The sequence below is a fragment of the Syngnathus acus genome, chromosome 9, assembly GCF_901709675.1.
Source record: "Syngnathus acus chromosome 9, fSynAcu1.2, whole genome shotgun sequence".
Lineage (NCBI taxonomy): Eukaryota > Metazoa > Chordata > Actinopteri > Syngnathiformes > Syngnathidae > Syngnathus > Syngnathus acus.
The window spans coordinates 8,864,304-8,875,673 of NC_051094.1; the positions used below are offsets into that span (position 1 = coordinate 8,864,304).

An 11,370-nucleotide genomic window follows, 5' to 3' on the forward strand; every position below is an offset into this window, starting at 1 on the left:
ACTAGTTAGTCATCAGTTTGTTGTTTAACCTATATACTGTATATAATGAGATGTTGATACATTTATTTGGGTTGACAGTCATAATGGCCCTCCGAAGGAAACTATGATTACGATGCGGCCCGCGACATAAAAATAATTTGACACCCCTGTTCTAAAGGGTGGGGAAGTGCTTTCCCATAGTGTACCTCAGGGCCTGATGGCCCACTCCTGTTCATCCTCTTTCTGCTTCCCTTTGGAAATATGCGCTCACGGCCTCCTTTACTACTGCTATGCCGACGCCCAGCGTAATATCATCACCAAAGTCATTTTAATTTGATATTAAGATATACATCACTGAGGAGAAAGGAGATGGACCTCTTTGAGACTGACTTCAGTGCTTTTGCACCTTGGCAAAAGAACTATCTAAAACAGGACCTCTGTAGTTGTTTTAGCTTTATAGTAAATATGAGCAAAACGACAGAAGGAAACTTGAACGTAAGAGCAGTTTTTGTTGCACCTATCTTGTCGCGCCTTGGGATTTTGGGGATAATAAAAATAGGTGTGGTTTCCTCTGTAGACCTGTTTTATGTGTTTGACAGGAGTTGGAGAAAACAGGGCGTGTGTAGGCTTCCGTAATTACAGTTAACGTTTGATCACAAAGGCTAGCTGCAAAACGTGGACTCGGATATTTCTCTGAACTGAAAAGGGACCGTAAATTGTTGTTTCTCCCATTTTGCCCATCCCCACTAAATTTGATCAATAACACCCTTGATTGGTTGCCAGTCATTATCAGGGCACACCAGTCACATTCACATCCATGGACAATTTAAAATCTTCAATCAATTTATAATTACAATGCAAACTCCACAAACAAAGGCCAGAGTTGAACCCTAATCTTCAAAACTGCAGACGTTGATGTACGTCAGCATCGTGCTGTCATGAAATCATATCTATTGCTTCTTAACTGTGACTGCAAATGATATTTACATGAACAATGGTTTTGTAAAAGTGTGAGTGTTTAAAAGATTCAATCAGTACAAAAAGGAGAAAGCACCACGATAAAAAGTTTATTGTTAAAAGAAAAATAGCGCTGGAGAATACAGACATCCCCCAGCATGGACACGTGGTACAGCTCAGGACGTCTCAGTTTACGTTACAGTGGGCTGCTACACTAATTTCTTCCGTCCGATGTTTTCAAACTTGATCTGTTCCATTTACAGAGATGCTTTTCACACCGTTGCTTCCTGATTGTCCAGCTGTGGTCATGTTTGAGACAACATCTGCCCATGTCCCCTTACTCTTGGGGCTCTCAGTAACGTCATCTGACTTGGTCTCGTCAGATGGGTCACATCGCACGTCTTCAGTGGCTTTGATGCCATTTGTTGCACTTGAATCAACATCAGCACAATCCTCCATTTTGGCTTCAGCATCCAAAACCACCCTTTGGCTGGGCTCTGCTTCGTCTCCGTCCACTTCTGTTTTCTCTTCTACCACGTGACCGTTAGCTGGGGCGACCGTGTCGACTGAGGTTTCTTCCACTCGCTGACTCTCAGTAGTTTCCTCCACAGCCAGGCTTGGACTGTTCAGAACTTCCTCGCCACTTCCTGTTTCTTGAGCTGGCTCCTTTGCTTGTCCGTTCGTAACCTCCAACAGCTCGTTAGCTGCTTTGCTCATCAGCTCTTTTGCCACGGCTGCCTTCAGTTCCTTGTGTCTCTGCTTGAACTCCTGGAACTTGTCACTATCAACACACAAATCAAGAATTAATTTAAATGCATGGGTGATGTTATCTTGAAAATCTCCTATTTAATATTTTCTTCAATTTACATGACCGCAATCTTCTTAATCCCAGTGATCAGAACCATCTGCTCCAGAATTGTTTCATTTGTAGGAGTCAGGCACTGGGAGGAAAAAAACCAGAGGGCACCAAGGGCTTAACAGACCATCCCTCCGAACGTTTAAACAAGTTGCTTCTTACCTCCACTGTTTGTTCGGTAACATTAGGTCCAGCCTGTCTGAGGGAACGTTCTACCTGCACGGCCTGCTTGGTTATCGTGCAGAGAAATTCTTTGCTGCATCGTGCCTGAGGGTGATCCTCGTCAAACTGCGGAAGAGAAAAGCGGTGGCATTAAATGCAACTGATTCTAATTGAGTTGTCTAAAGAAAAAACAAAACAAAAAGTGATGCTGACCAAGGCAGTAAAAGCAGCAAGGGCCTCCTTTTCGTGATTCATAGCACCTCTGTAGTCTCCTTTACTGCACAGCCACTGGGACACCAGATGCTGACTGCATAAGAAAGAGGGAAAAGTCACGAGTTTGGGAATGTGGCCAAATGATGGCATAGGTGAATCTTACGAGAGGGCAGTGTGCAGATTTGTTGGGCCGAAGAAAGAAGCGTTGAGTCTGAGGGCGTTTTTTAAGTATTTCCCTGCTTGGTCCCCTTTTAAAAGCAAGCCAAGACAACTCTGCAAGGACAACAATGTTATTTAGAATGGTGACAAGGTCAATAATAATATTTAGAAATAACCTACATCTAGCCTGGCAATGTATGGGTGGTCTTCGCCATGGATGGCTAGCAGAAGTAGACGTGCTCTAAGCAAACATTTCTGGGCTAGGTTGGTCTCCCTTCCGGCAAGAACATACACGGCCAAGAGGGCCTATGGAAAGAGAAGCATAAAATAAATCAATAAATGAAGAAATCATTGTCACCCTTGACAGCTGGAGTTGTGGGTAGTAATGGGTGAAAAGGAGAGCTTGTTTTTGTACTTACATATTGATGGATAGTGTTGGGGTGGTCAAACCCGAGCACCCTCTCACTGATTACCACTGCTCTCAATTGGACACTGCGGGCCTTAGGAACAAAGAAAGATGAAAATATTATTCAGGTCATGTTTTTCTTCTTCTTGCCAGACAAACATGGAAGACAAATTGAATAGTGTGTATATTTTACATGATTTGCTTTTCATCAAATTCTATCAAATACATTGAATGACGTTAAAGGCCTTTTCAAAATGGCAACCCTCCTTTGCTATTTCTTCTTTGCTGAGATAATCCAGCATGATGCTTGCACCAATGTGCCAAGTTGCTCACATTAAATTTGGTCTCGTGCTGTGTGATAAAACTGCCTGTAATTGTGGACAGCGAGAAAAGTTGCAGCCTACCTCAGCAGTTTTACCCTGTAGGAATGCCAATTTGGCCAACAGGCTGTGGCAATAACACGCCTCAGGATGGAGATCATCACACACTCTACCAAACAAATATGCAGCATCTTTTAAATGTTCATGGGCCTGATCCAACAGACCTGCCATTGGAAAGAAATGTTGAGGTTAAAAAAGGTCAAACACCTCAGTACCAGGATTCAGATTGACTGCCGCACCTTTCTCAAAGTAGTTCTGTGCAGCGCGGAATGCCTTGGAAGCATCTGAAATTGGCATCTGAACGTGTTTGACAAGAGGGAAGATGTTGATGATGTCGTCGGGTCCGATGGGAGCTTTACCATGGCTGTCGAACAAGTAGTCCCTCAGTCTCAGCTGGTGGAGACACAAAATAAACATGAATGAACAAACAGGATCTGCTTTGATTTCTGTTTGTTAGCTTATTTACACAAAATCTAGACACTAACTGATTTGTATTTATCCTAACTTTATAAAATGCTGACAAGCGCGTCACACCCTCGTATAACCCAAAAAAAAAAAAACCAATTATAAACTGAGCACTATTGTATTTTCTTTACTACCTGTACTCCAGTCTTTAAACAGAACTCTCTAAGCAGGGAGATTTTCTGAAGCTTGTAGCGTTCAACCAGTTGGTTCAGACCGGACCTGTCAAAAAGAAAAATGGCAGTTGTTGTAACTCGCATTAAAAACAAACTTTAGCAACAAAAGCAATGGTCTTACCCAAGAGTGTCAGAGAGGCTGTATGTTTCAACAGCATCCTGGCAGACTTGATTCCACAGCTCGGCCGCAGTGAGCGTGCTCCAGGGCGTGCTCTCCGAGGCCCCGGGCCCTTTGCCGCGGCGCTTTGATTTCTTTTTCGTCTCCTCTCCCAGGGCGGTGGCTGTGAAGTGAGGGACCAATAGGCAGCACAGGAAGTGACTGACTGCTGTTGCTAGACAAGGCATGTCCACGCCCTGCAAAAATTCAAATGAAACCCAAATGCTATTTCATGACAATGTAAAACGTCAATTCAAAAAAATTCAAAGTACCTGGAGGAAACTGTTGAAGACTCTCCTTGTTGAGCGCATTAATATTTCACTCATGACTATTCTCTGGCGAAAACACGAGGAATTTTAGTCAATATTTTCTGTAAAGTGCTCACATGATCAAGGCTAGTTCAACTGAATTGTGTTTGCTCAACATACCATTAAATGCCTGAGGCGCTCCTTGTGTTTTGACTGGTTGATGGTTTTGACAACATGGCCCAGATAGCGTAGGTTGATGCCCTTCTCGTGTAGGGCTTCCTTTAGAGAAGCTCCATCCATTGGGGTCACATTACTTTCTAGATTAGACTCCACCTGGAAATGTGCACATTGGTATTTAAAGCAGTACTGTAACCATCCAACAACGGATGTTTACGCAATATAATCAATGGAAGTACGTACAAAAGCTGGTATCTGATGCGTGACGATGAAAGCCGCAGCTTCTCGCAGTAACTTTTCATGGCTCTGTAGCGATTCACTTTCAGCGCTGGGGAATGATACTCCTGTATACACGCGACGAGAAGCATATGATGTAACGCTTGTGCAAATTATTGATTGATTAACTTTCATTTCTCTTGGTACCTGGAGAGAGGACATTTGGGCAAAATCGCATCTCAAAGATGATTTCACTAAGGGAGCCAACTTCTTTACAAGCAGCCCGTATTGCATCAGTAGCTCGAGAGTCGCCTGCAAAACAGAATCCTTGATGTAAATTGTCAACTTTGCGCAATATGAAGCGCATTTTATCGAATGAGTCCGTCTTCTTACAAGCTGTCGCACATTCTTCAAAGCCTCCATTGTTGTCCAATTTCTCCCTGACGAGCTGTGTGAACTGAGTGTGTCTAAAATAAGCACAAGACTTTAATGAAATGAAAACAAATAAAAGATGTTCATCGAATCCAATTCAACTCACTTGTGCTGGATGAAAATCTGCATCAACTCTGGTCTCAGCCGACACAAGCTGTGAGGAAATCTCTTGGGAACGTCAAAGTCTTTCTGATAATTCAGTGGCCAGCCATCATTTACACTCTTTTCCTCAGCCCCATTGCAGCTTTCTTTCTGTTCCTCTTCTCCACTTATTATCTGACTTTTGACTTCTAGACAGTAGTTGGCATCAGCTGGAAAAGTCCTAAACACATCTAGTATGTAGAAGCGCTCGTCGGCCCCCAGCAGTCCTTGTGCGTCCACTGATGTAAACAGTGGTACCCGATGTCCATTGGGTGCTAAGACAATATGTCTCTGGAGAGAAAGCGCTTTGGCAGCATGAGCCAGCAGTTCCAGCATGCGTCTGCGACGGGGAGACTCCTGCAAGCCAGCATTCACTCCATAGAGCAACCCCCTACACCAAAGACAAATGGATGAGCTCATTAAACTAAATACAGCAGGAAACGTCGACTAAGACTAACGCTTTCATTCGTGAAGTCAGTTAGAGAGGGCCTTGCTGGGGCACTGCCCCCGCCCCCGGTATTTTCAGTTTTTTTCCCCAGGATTTGTTGTTCACAGTTCCATCCATCCAATCTTTAGTTTCCTGAATAATTGTTTCAGTATACAAAAAAATGTTTTTGTTTTGCGGACACCCTGAGTGATCCTCCAGAGAAATGAAGGTTGATGTATATAGATCTGTCAGCGGTAAATTGCACAATGATACACACCAATGAATACAAGCTATTGATGCGGATGTAAAAGTGATGTACACAGAAATAGAATTAAAAGGAAGTACCGTGAGACGGGTGGGGTTCCCTCCTCCTGCTCAGTGCCTTCCAAGCCAGGAGCTAAACCTTGGGCTGACAGGCGCACGCCTCTGTAGTCGACAATAGCTGTAGGTAGAGTGTGCAAACCTTGCAGCCCCTGCAGATCACTGTACACCTGCACTCCTTTCAGCTCCAGTCTCTGAGCAGCCCTGAAATGACACAATGTCAAAATATTGAATTAAATCACCTCCGAGTCACGAAGCTAATCGAAACAGTCTAGTAACCACAATATACTGTCCCTACCTGCGGCCCCTCTCCCCACCAAACACTGTACTAGCTGCCCCTTGGCTCATGAAGAGGCCACCAAACAGGAAAGCTGGATCCTCGGGGTTACCATTGACTGGTTCAGCAAAACCTTCAACCACAGTCTCCGCCCCCTGGGACACGGTTCTCACAAATGCACTGTTTACCTAAGGAAAGAATAAGGTGTAAAGACAAAGATTTCTAATGACACTCATCGTAATCGAATTTGAATTGATGTTTTTCGGTTACCTGCAGGAGAGCTCGCTCTCGCTGCAATCTCTCCTCCAGGCTTGTTTGTGGACGATCTCTGGCTGCTTGCAGCTCTTCATTCCAGTCTGGAGCCTATAGCAGAGATGCATGAAGGACTCAGCGTCACTTCCCTCGGTACGTATATCGTTAAGAATTCCCATTTGTATTAATAACCTGGTTTGCTGGTTGATCATCCACTCCTAGCCTGCTGAAGGTGTTTTTGTGAGTGCGGGTGGCGCAGGGAGGACCGAGCCAGCACAGGGTTTGATAAGGAGTAGGCATCATGTCCACTTGGGATATGTCATGCCTGAAAGAAACCACAAAAGCAATCTCAATCCATACAGACCATATTGTAAAATTTCACTTTGGTTTTGGATTATAATCAGGTAGTAAAGAGTTACTTTTGCAAAGTGTCAGTTTGTGGGTGATCTATTGTTTCATTTTCCTGTCATTGAGTAACAATGGAACCGTTCCCTTTGACTGATAATGCAAATGGAATTTTGGTAAATATAATCCTAACATGCATCATCCTGCCTGCTAAGTACAGTAAAGCGCAAACAAAAGCAAGATGATCCTCCATGATTTTTGCATGGTTGTTACACAATTTCTTCCTCTTTTTTTTTTTTATAGTGTGAGTCGCTATAAAATTAGACACAACACAACATACATCTTACTTAAACTGTCTTAGTTAAATGGCTTTAGGATTGAAGAGGACTATGCCATTTATGTTTGTGTCCGACTTCAAAATAAAAGCAATTTTTGTATCTTCTGCCTTACTCATGAAACTTCCGCTCACCGCAGTGTTTTGATTCAAACACAAGTACTTTATGTTTTTTTTTTTCCTATTTCATGCTCTTGTAGTTTTACCTGTTTTTAGTAAAAGCTTGTTTGAAGGCAGGACTAATGTGACAGAGCAGATCAGTGAAGCAGTGGCACAATGGTGATGACTGGGAAGGGCGGGGATCAAATGCTTCTGGTGTAGATCTGAAATGAATCAGACCAAGAGTTGATGATACGATCTACAGCAATGATAATATAAAACTGAAAATAATCTTAAATCGTTACCTGTTAACAAAGAAACCTTTCGGACATGATGTAATGTCACACCTTTGTCCCTCTGTGGTCACCACTGTAATATACATAAAGTCTCCTTGCAGCTTCCTGTGTCCTGGAGGAGGGTCCCAAGAGCTAAGAGACAAGTCCTGAAGGTAGCTTGGGACCTGATGATGACAAAACTCAACAGGTTAATGACAGTATCGAATTGCGCAATCCGATTGAATGTATTAGTACAGACAGTATCCCACTTGTGGTTTGGAGCTTTGTGGTAATAGGGCCATCAGTGGTCTGTCAGAGGAACCAGGAAGGAGGTACTGGGGGGGTGTGCAGTCATTATTGGCTGCTTCTGGTTTTGGGTTGCTTGACGAGCGTTTCAGATTCTTTCCATTTGGCAAGCTCGTTTCTGCAGCAGTAATAATGTACAGTTTTTCAGATTTGTCTCAACAATGACCTTCTGAAATGAACACACGTGAAGTATGCAAACGTGCTCACCTGATGTTTGCGCAAGCGTAAGTGTTTCCAGTATGCTTGGTGAACGTCCTTCTCTCAATGCATCCCGAGGTCCAGAAGCCCGCAACAGCTCGAGGACTCGAGACAAGTGCTGCCTTGCTGAGCGGGCGGTGAAAGGCTCTGGATAGTCAAAGTCACATAGAAGTAGAGTAAATGTTTGAATGAGGGAAAATGAAAAATTTCACCCCAACTGTGCATTTATTTCTGAAAATTGTATCTTATGAGTTAATTTGATGAGCATTTCAAAAGTCAATATTCTGATTTAATGATCGATGCTGACGAAAAATGCCATTGATGCCAATCAATATATTTGCTGTAAATACAACCCATTCAGTAGAAATCAATGACAGAAACAAGGTGCTATACCTTCAACCAGACGAAGGATTGCACCAGGTTTGAGTCCTTTGACATTTTGCAATCCGACAAGGGGGTCGAGGGTTGCACCAGCGAAGGCCAGGGACAGGTTGGTGCGCGGAGCAACTTCATCTCTCGAGAGCAAAGTCGTTAGCGCGTCTTGAACCAGCCAAAATACACGAACCTTCGCACACAAAAAAACAACAACACAGGAATGAAATAGTCACAATTGTACTGTATATACTTTATGGCAAAAATGCAAAGTATAATAAACAATAATATTTTTAAATGAACACCACTCTGACAGGGACAATTAAAAGTGACCACTATGACTGTTAAAATTGTTGCTAGTACCTAATAAAATGCCCAATATATTCTTTGTGCTCTCAATAGCAACATTAGCCAAACTTGCACAATCCGATGAGATCAGATACAGAATGAGGAAAACAAGTGCGTTTTGTACCTGAAACTCAAAAGGCTCCAATCCTGCTCCCTGGATCTTGACCGGGAATGATGAGTCATCGTCTTGCTTGATTGTCGGAGCATCTTTTCCATGAGTAACACTGATAACGTCTGTTTGGAGGGAGAAACCAGGAAGTCAGTCTTCATACTGTTCGTTCAATACTGCCCATTTGACTTAAATGGCTGCAGAGAAAATGAACAAATCCCTTGGAATGTCCTCAGCTCAGGTTCAAATCCAGTCTTGCACTGACTCGACTACTGCTTGGAGGAGTTATGTCATAGTTGAGGTCTCTGAATGTAGCTACCGTATTCTCAACTTGTTCTGGAGACCACAAAGTATTTGAGACTGAATCAACAGTACCTCTGCTGGTTACAGCCAAGTATTGCACTAAATATTTCCCTTCTCGCTTGAAGCACAGTTGAGCTGTATTTAACTTAACATTCAGGTATAATTTGTATTGAACTTTTCTGCAATACCTTTTAAATGGATCATTTACGCTGATAAATATTAAATTGGTTCTGATGAGCACAAATTACCATAAGTTAACTACACTGTTAGTCATTTTGTTGATCCTTTGGATAATATTTTTTTAACGTAGGACTTGGTGTAAAAAGTTCTCAGGCCTAAAGTCAATAAACAATTTAATGTGTAGTATACATGACACACAAAGAGGGAGAATGAGCAAGCGCTAGGTGAAAGTGAATTTCGGCAACAAAAAAAAAAAGGGTGTGTCTTTACTGGCATACAAATAACTACTCAATCAGGAGAAGCAGGACCTAGCATGTATAACCTACATTGTGACTAAACCTGTTGAATTTGCCTATCAGCCTTCATGTCATCCAAGGTTGAAGTGACAGCCACACCCAGCAGCGGCATGTGGAAACTGCAAAGTGCTACAACCCAAACTAACACGGCTTCAGCCTTGCATACATGCATGCATGTGCATGCTACTACACCTTTTCCAAGCAGTGCACACTCATTTAGGAGGAATGTGGCTGTTCTACAATAAAACCCTTGCTGTCAGCGTGGGAGTCCACTACTGGAAATCACCCAAAGAACAGCTTCACTCTTCACAATTGGTTGGAGGAAGTTTCCTCCCCTTTTCTGGCCATCCGCCACCAGCCTTTTCTTACTACTGCACAAACCTTCATAGTTGACAAGTTAATTTTCATGCCCAAAACTTATTTAATCAAAGGTCACTTGTCGTCACATTGTAATAAGGCGTTGAACAGTGTGCCAATACATTTAGGAGGATAAGAAGGCCTTGGGGCACTCTCACCTGCAGACAGGCCAGCACACATTCTACCGTAACCACTCCAATCTGTCTAAGGGGAGTGGCAACGTTAAGTTGTAGGAGAATGAAGACTCATTAATTCCTGGATATCAGTTTTTTCCTCCCCTCTGAATTTGCACTATGAATACCAAAAGGCAGACATACTCGTAGCAGCAGAAGCATGTTGAATGTCCCACCCCCCTTTTACTCTCCAACGGGGAGGTACGAAAGAAAAAGAAGGAAAAGAAAAGTAAAGTCACAAGCATGTTTGGATTTCTCACCGTTCGTCTTGGCTTGAGTTCTTCCTGCTGCTCCCTTCCTCACTTTGTCCTTCATGTCTGTGTGTTGATTCCCTTTTTCTTTTGGTGTTTTGGCTTTACTATGCTGAAAAGTGCTGCAGTCTTGCTTCAAGCTGAAATGCAATGATTGTCCTTAAAAACGTGCAGCTGGATAACTTGTAAACCTTACAGAATGAAAGTAAATGACTGTGTAGGACTATGACTCCTGCCCCTTCTGTTCTGCAAACTCAACTTATCTGTTCTCACTCTGTATATAAAAAAGAAAAAAAAAGCCCCACCCTCTTGTTGCTCCACAGTCAGCCTACTCTGCGTGTCTCCAACACTTTTTTGTTAGCTTGCTTGGGTGTGTCTATGCATTCTGTGCTCACTTTCTACCCCAGGCATGTTTCACTCCCTGAGCCTAGAGGGAGGGGAATGTGGAAGTTAAGTACGTACACGTTTTGATTGACAGTTTAGACCTCAGTCAACCCATGAATCATTCAATTTGAAATATTATGCTGGCAACATTGGGTGACGTGCTTATGTCTTAGGGCAGTCATATATAAATGAAACTACTACAAATAAATGGTTGCGTGTTTTTGGTTTTGTTGTTTTTTTGGCCGCTTCCTCAACTGGGTGCGTCTGCCTTGTGATGTGGTTACTCACGAATTACTGAAAAATTCATTTACAAATCGACCGACTTCATTCTATGTTGGACCAGGACTCCATAAACATAACATTTCTATTTTCAACACATCTCAGAAGAACGGAGATGTCACGCACGTAAATCGTAACGTTGATTCTTTACCTCATATATGCTATTTATGTTTACAGCATTTGAATGAGGGGAAAAATAAAGGACGGGCGCTGCGATTATGGAACGCTTTTTTGTGTTTTTTACAGCATCGTACTCACCGTGGCGTCGGAAAACGTTGTCACTCGTGACGTATCGCAGTGTGGGGGCGGGAAAATGGTGTCTTCAGGTTCTCCTCGTATATTTTACTGCCACGTGACACTTTA

General features: G+C 42.9%; 1 protein-coding gene across 1 annotated transcript; it reads right to left on the reverse strand.

Annotated features, from left to right (window-relative positions):
• Positions 1-1,017: 1,017 nt before the first annotated feature.
• si:ch211-166a6.5 (clustered mitochondria protein homolog) lies at positions 1,018-11,334 on the reverse strand. The gene is made up of 29 exons (XM_037259248.1): positions 11,266-11,334; positions 10,354-10,484; positions 8,800-8,909; positions 8,349-8,520; positions 7,965-8,102; positions 7,721-7,875; positions 7,482-7,636; positions 7,284-7,400; positions 6,591-6,723; positions 6,417-6,509; positions 6,168-6,334; positions 5,894-6,073; positions 5,087-5,512; positions 4,942-5,015; positions 4,756-4,860; positions 4,576-4,676; positions 4,336-4,488; positions 4,180-4,242; positions 3,872-4,104; positions 3,712-3,796; positions 3,352-3,505; positions 3,137-3,276; positions 2,746-2,826; positions 2,507-2,632; positions 2,331-2,440; positions 2,168-2,261; positions 1,955-2,080; positions 1,804-1,877; positions 1,018-1,717 (listed from the first exon to the last, which is right to left on the reverse strand). Exons 2-29 carry the CDS (start codon positions 10,406-10,408, stop codon positions 1,174-1,176), a joined length of 4,164 nt encoding a protein of 1,387 aa, XP_037115143.1. The 5' UTR covers positions 10,409-10,484; positions 11,266-11,334; the 3' UTR covers positions 1,018-1,173.
• Between the last annotated feature and the right edge of the window lie 36 nt (positions 11,335-11,370).

Excerpts from the sequence above, each read along its gene's own strand:
- si:ch211-166a6.5 (XM_037259248.1), bottom strand. The coding sequence starts at position 10,408 with ATGAAGGACAAAGTGAGGAAGGGAGCAGCAGGAAGAACTCAAGCCAAG. Across the intron at positions 7,876-7,964 it reads TACGCTTGCGCAAACATCAG|AAACGAGCTTGCCAAATGGA; the intron begins GTGAGCACGTTT and ends TTACTGCTGCAG. Across the intron at positions 4,861-4,941 it reads TGAAGAATGTGCGACAGCTT|GCGACTCTCGAGCTACTGAT; the intron begins GTAAGAAGACGG and ends TCTGTTTTGCAG.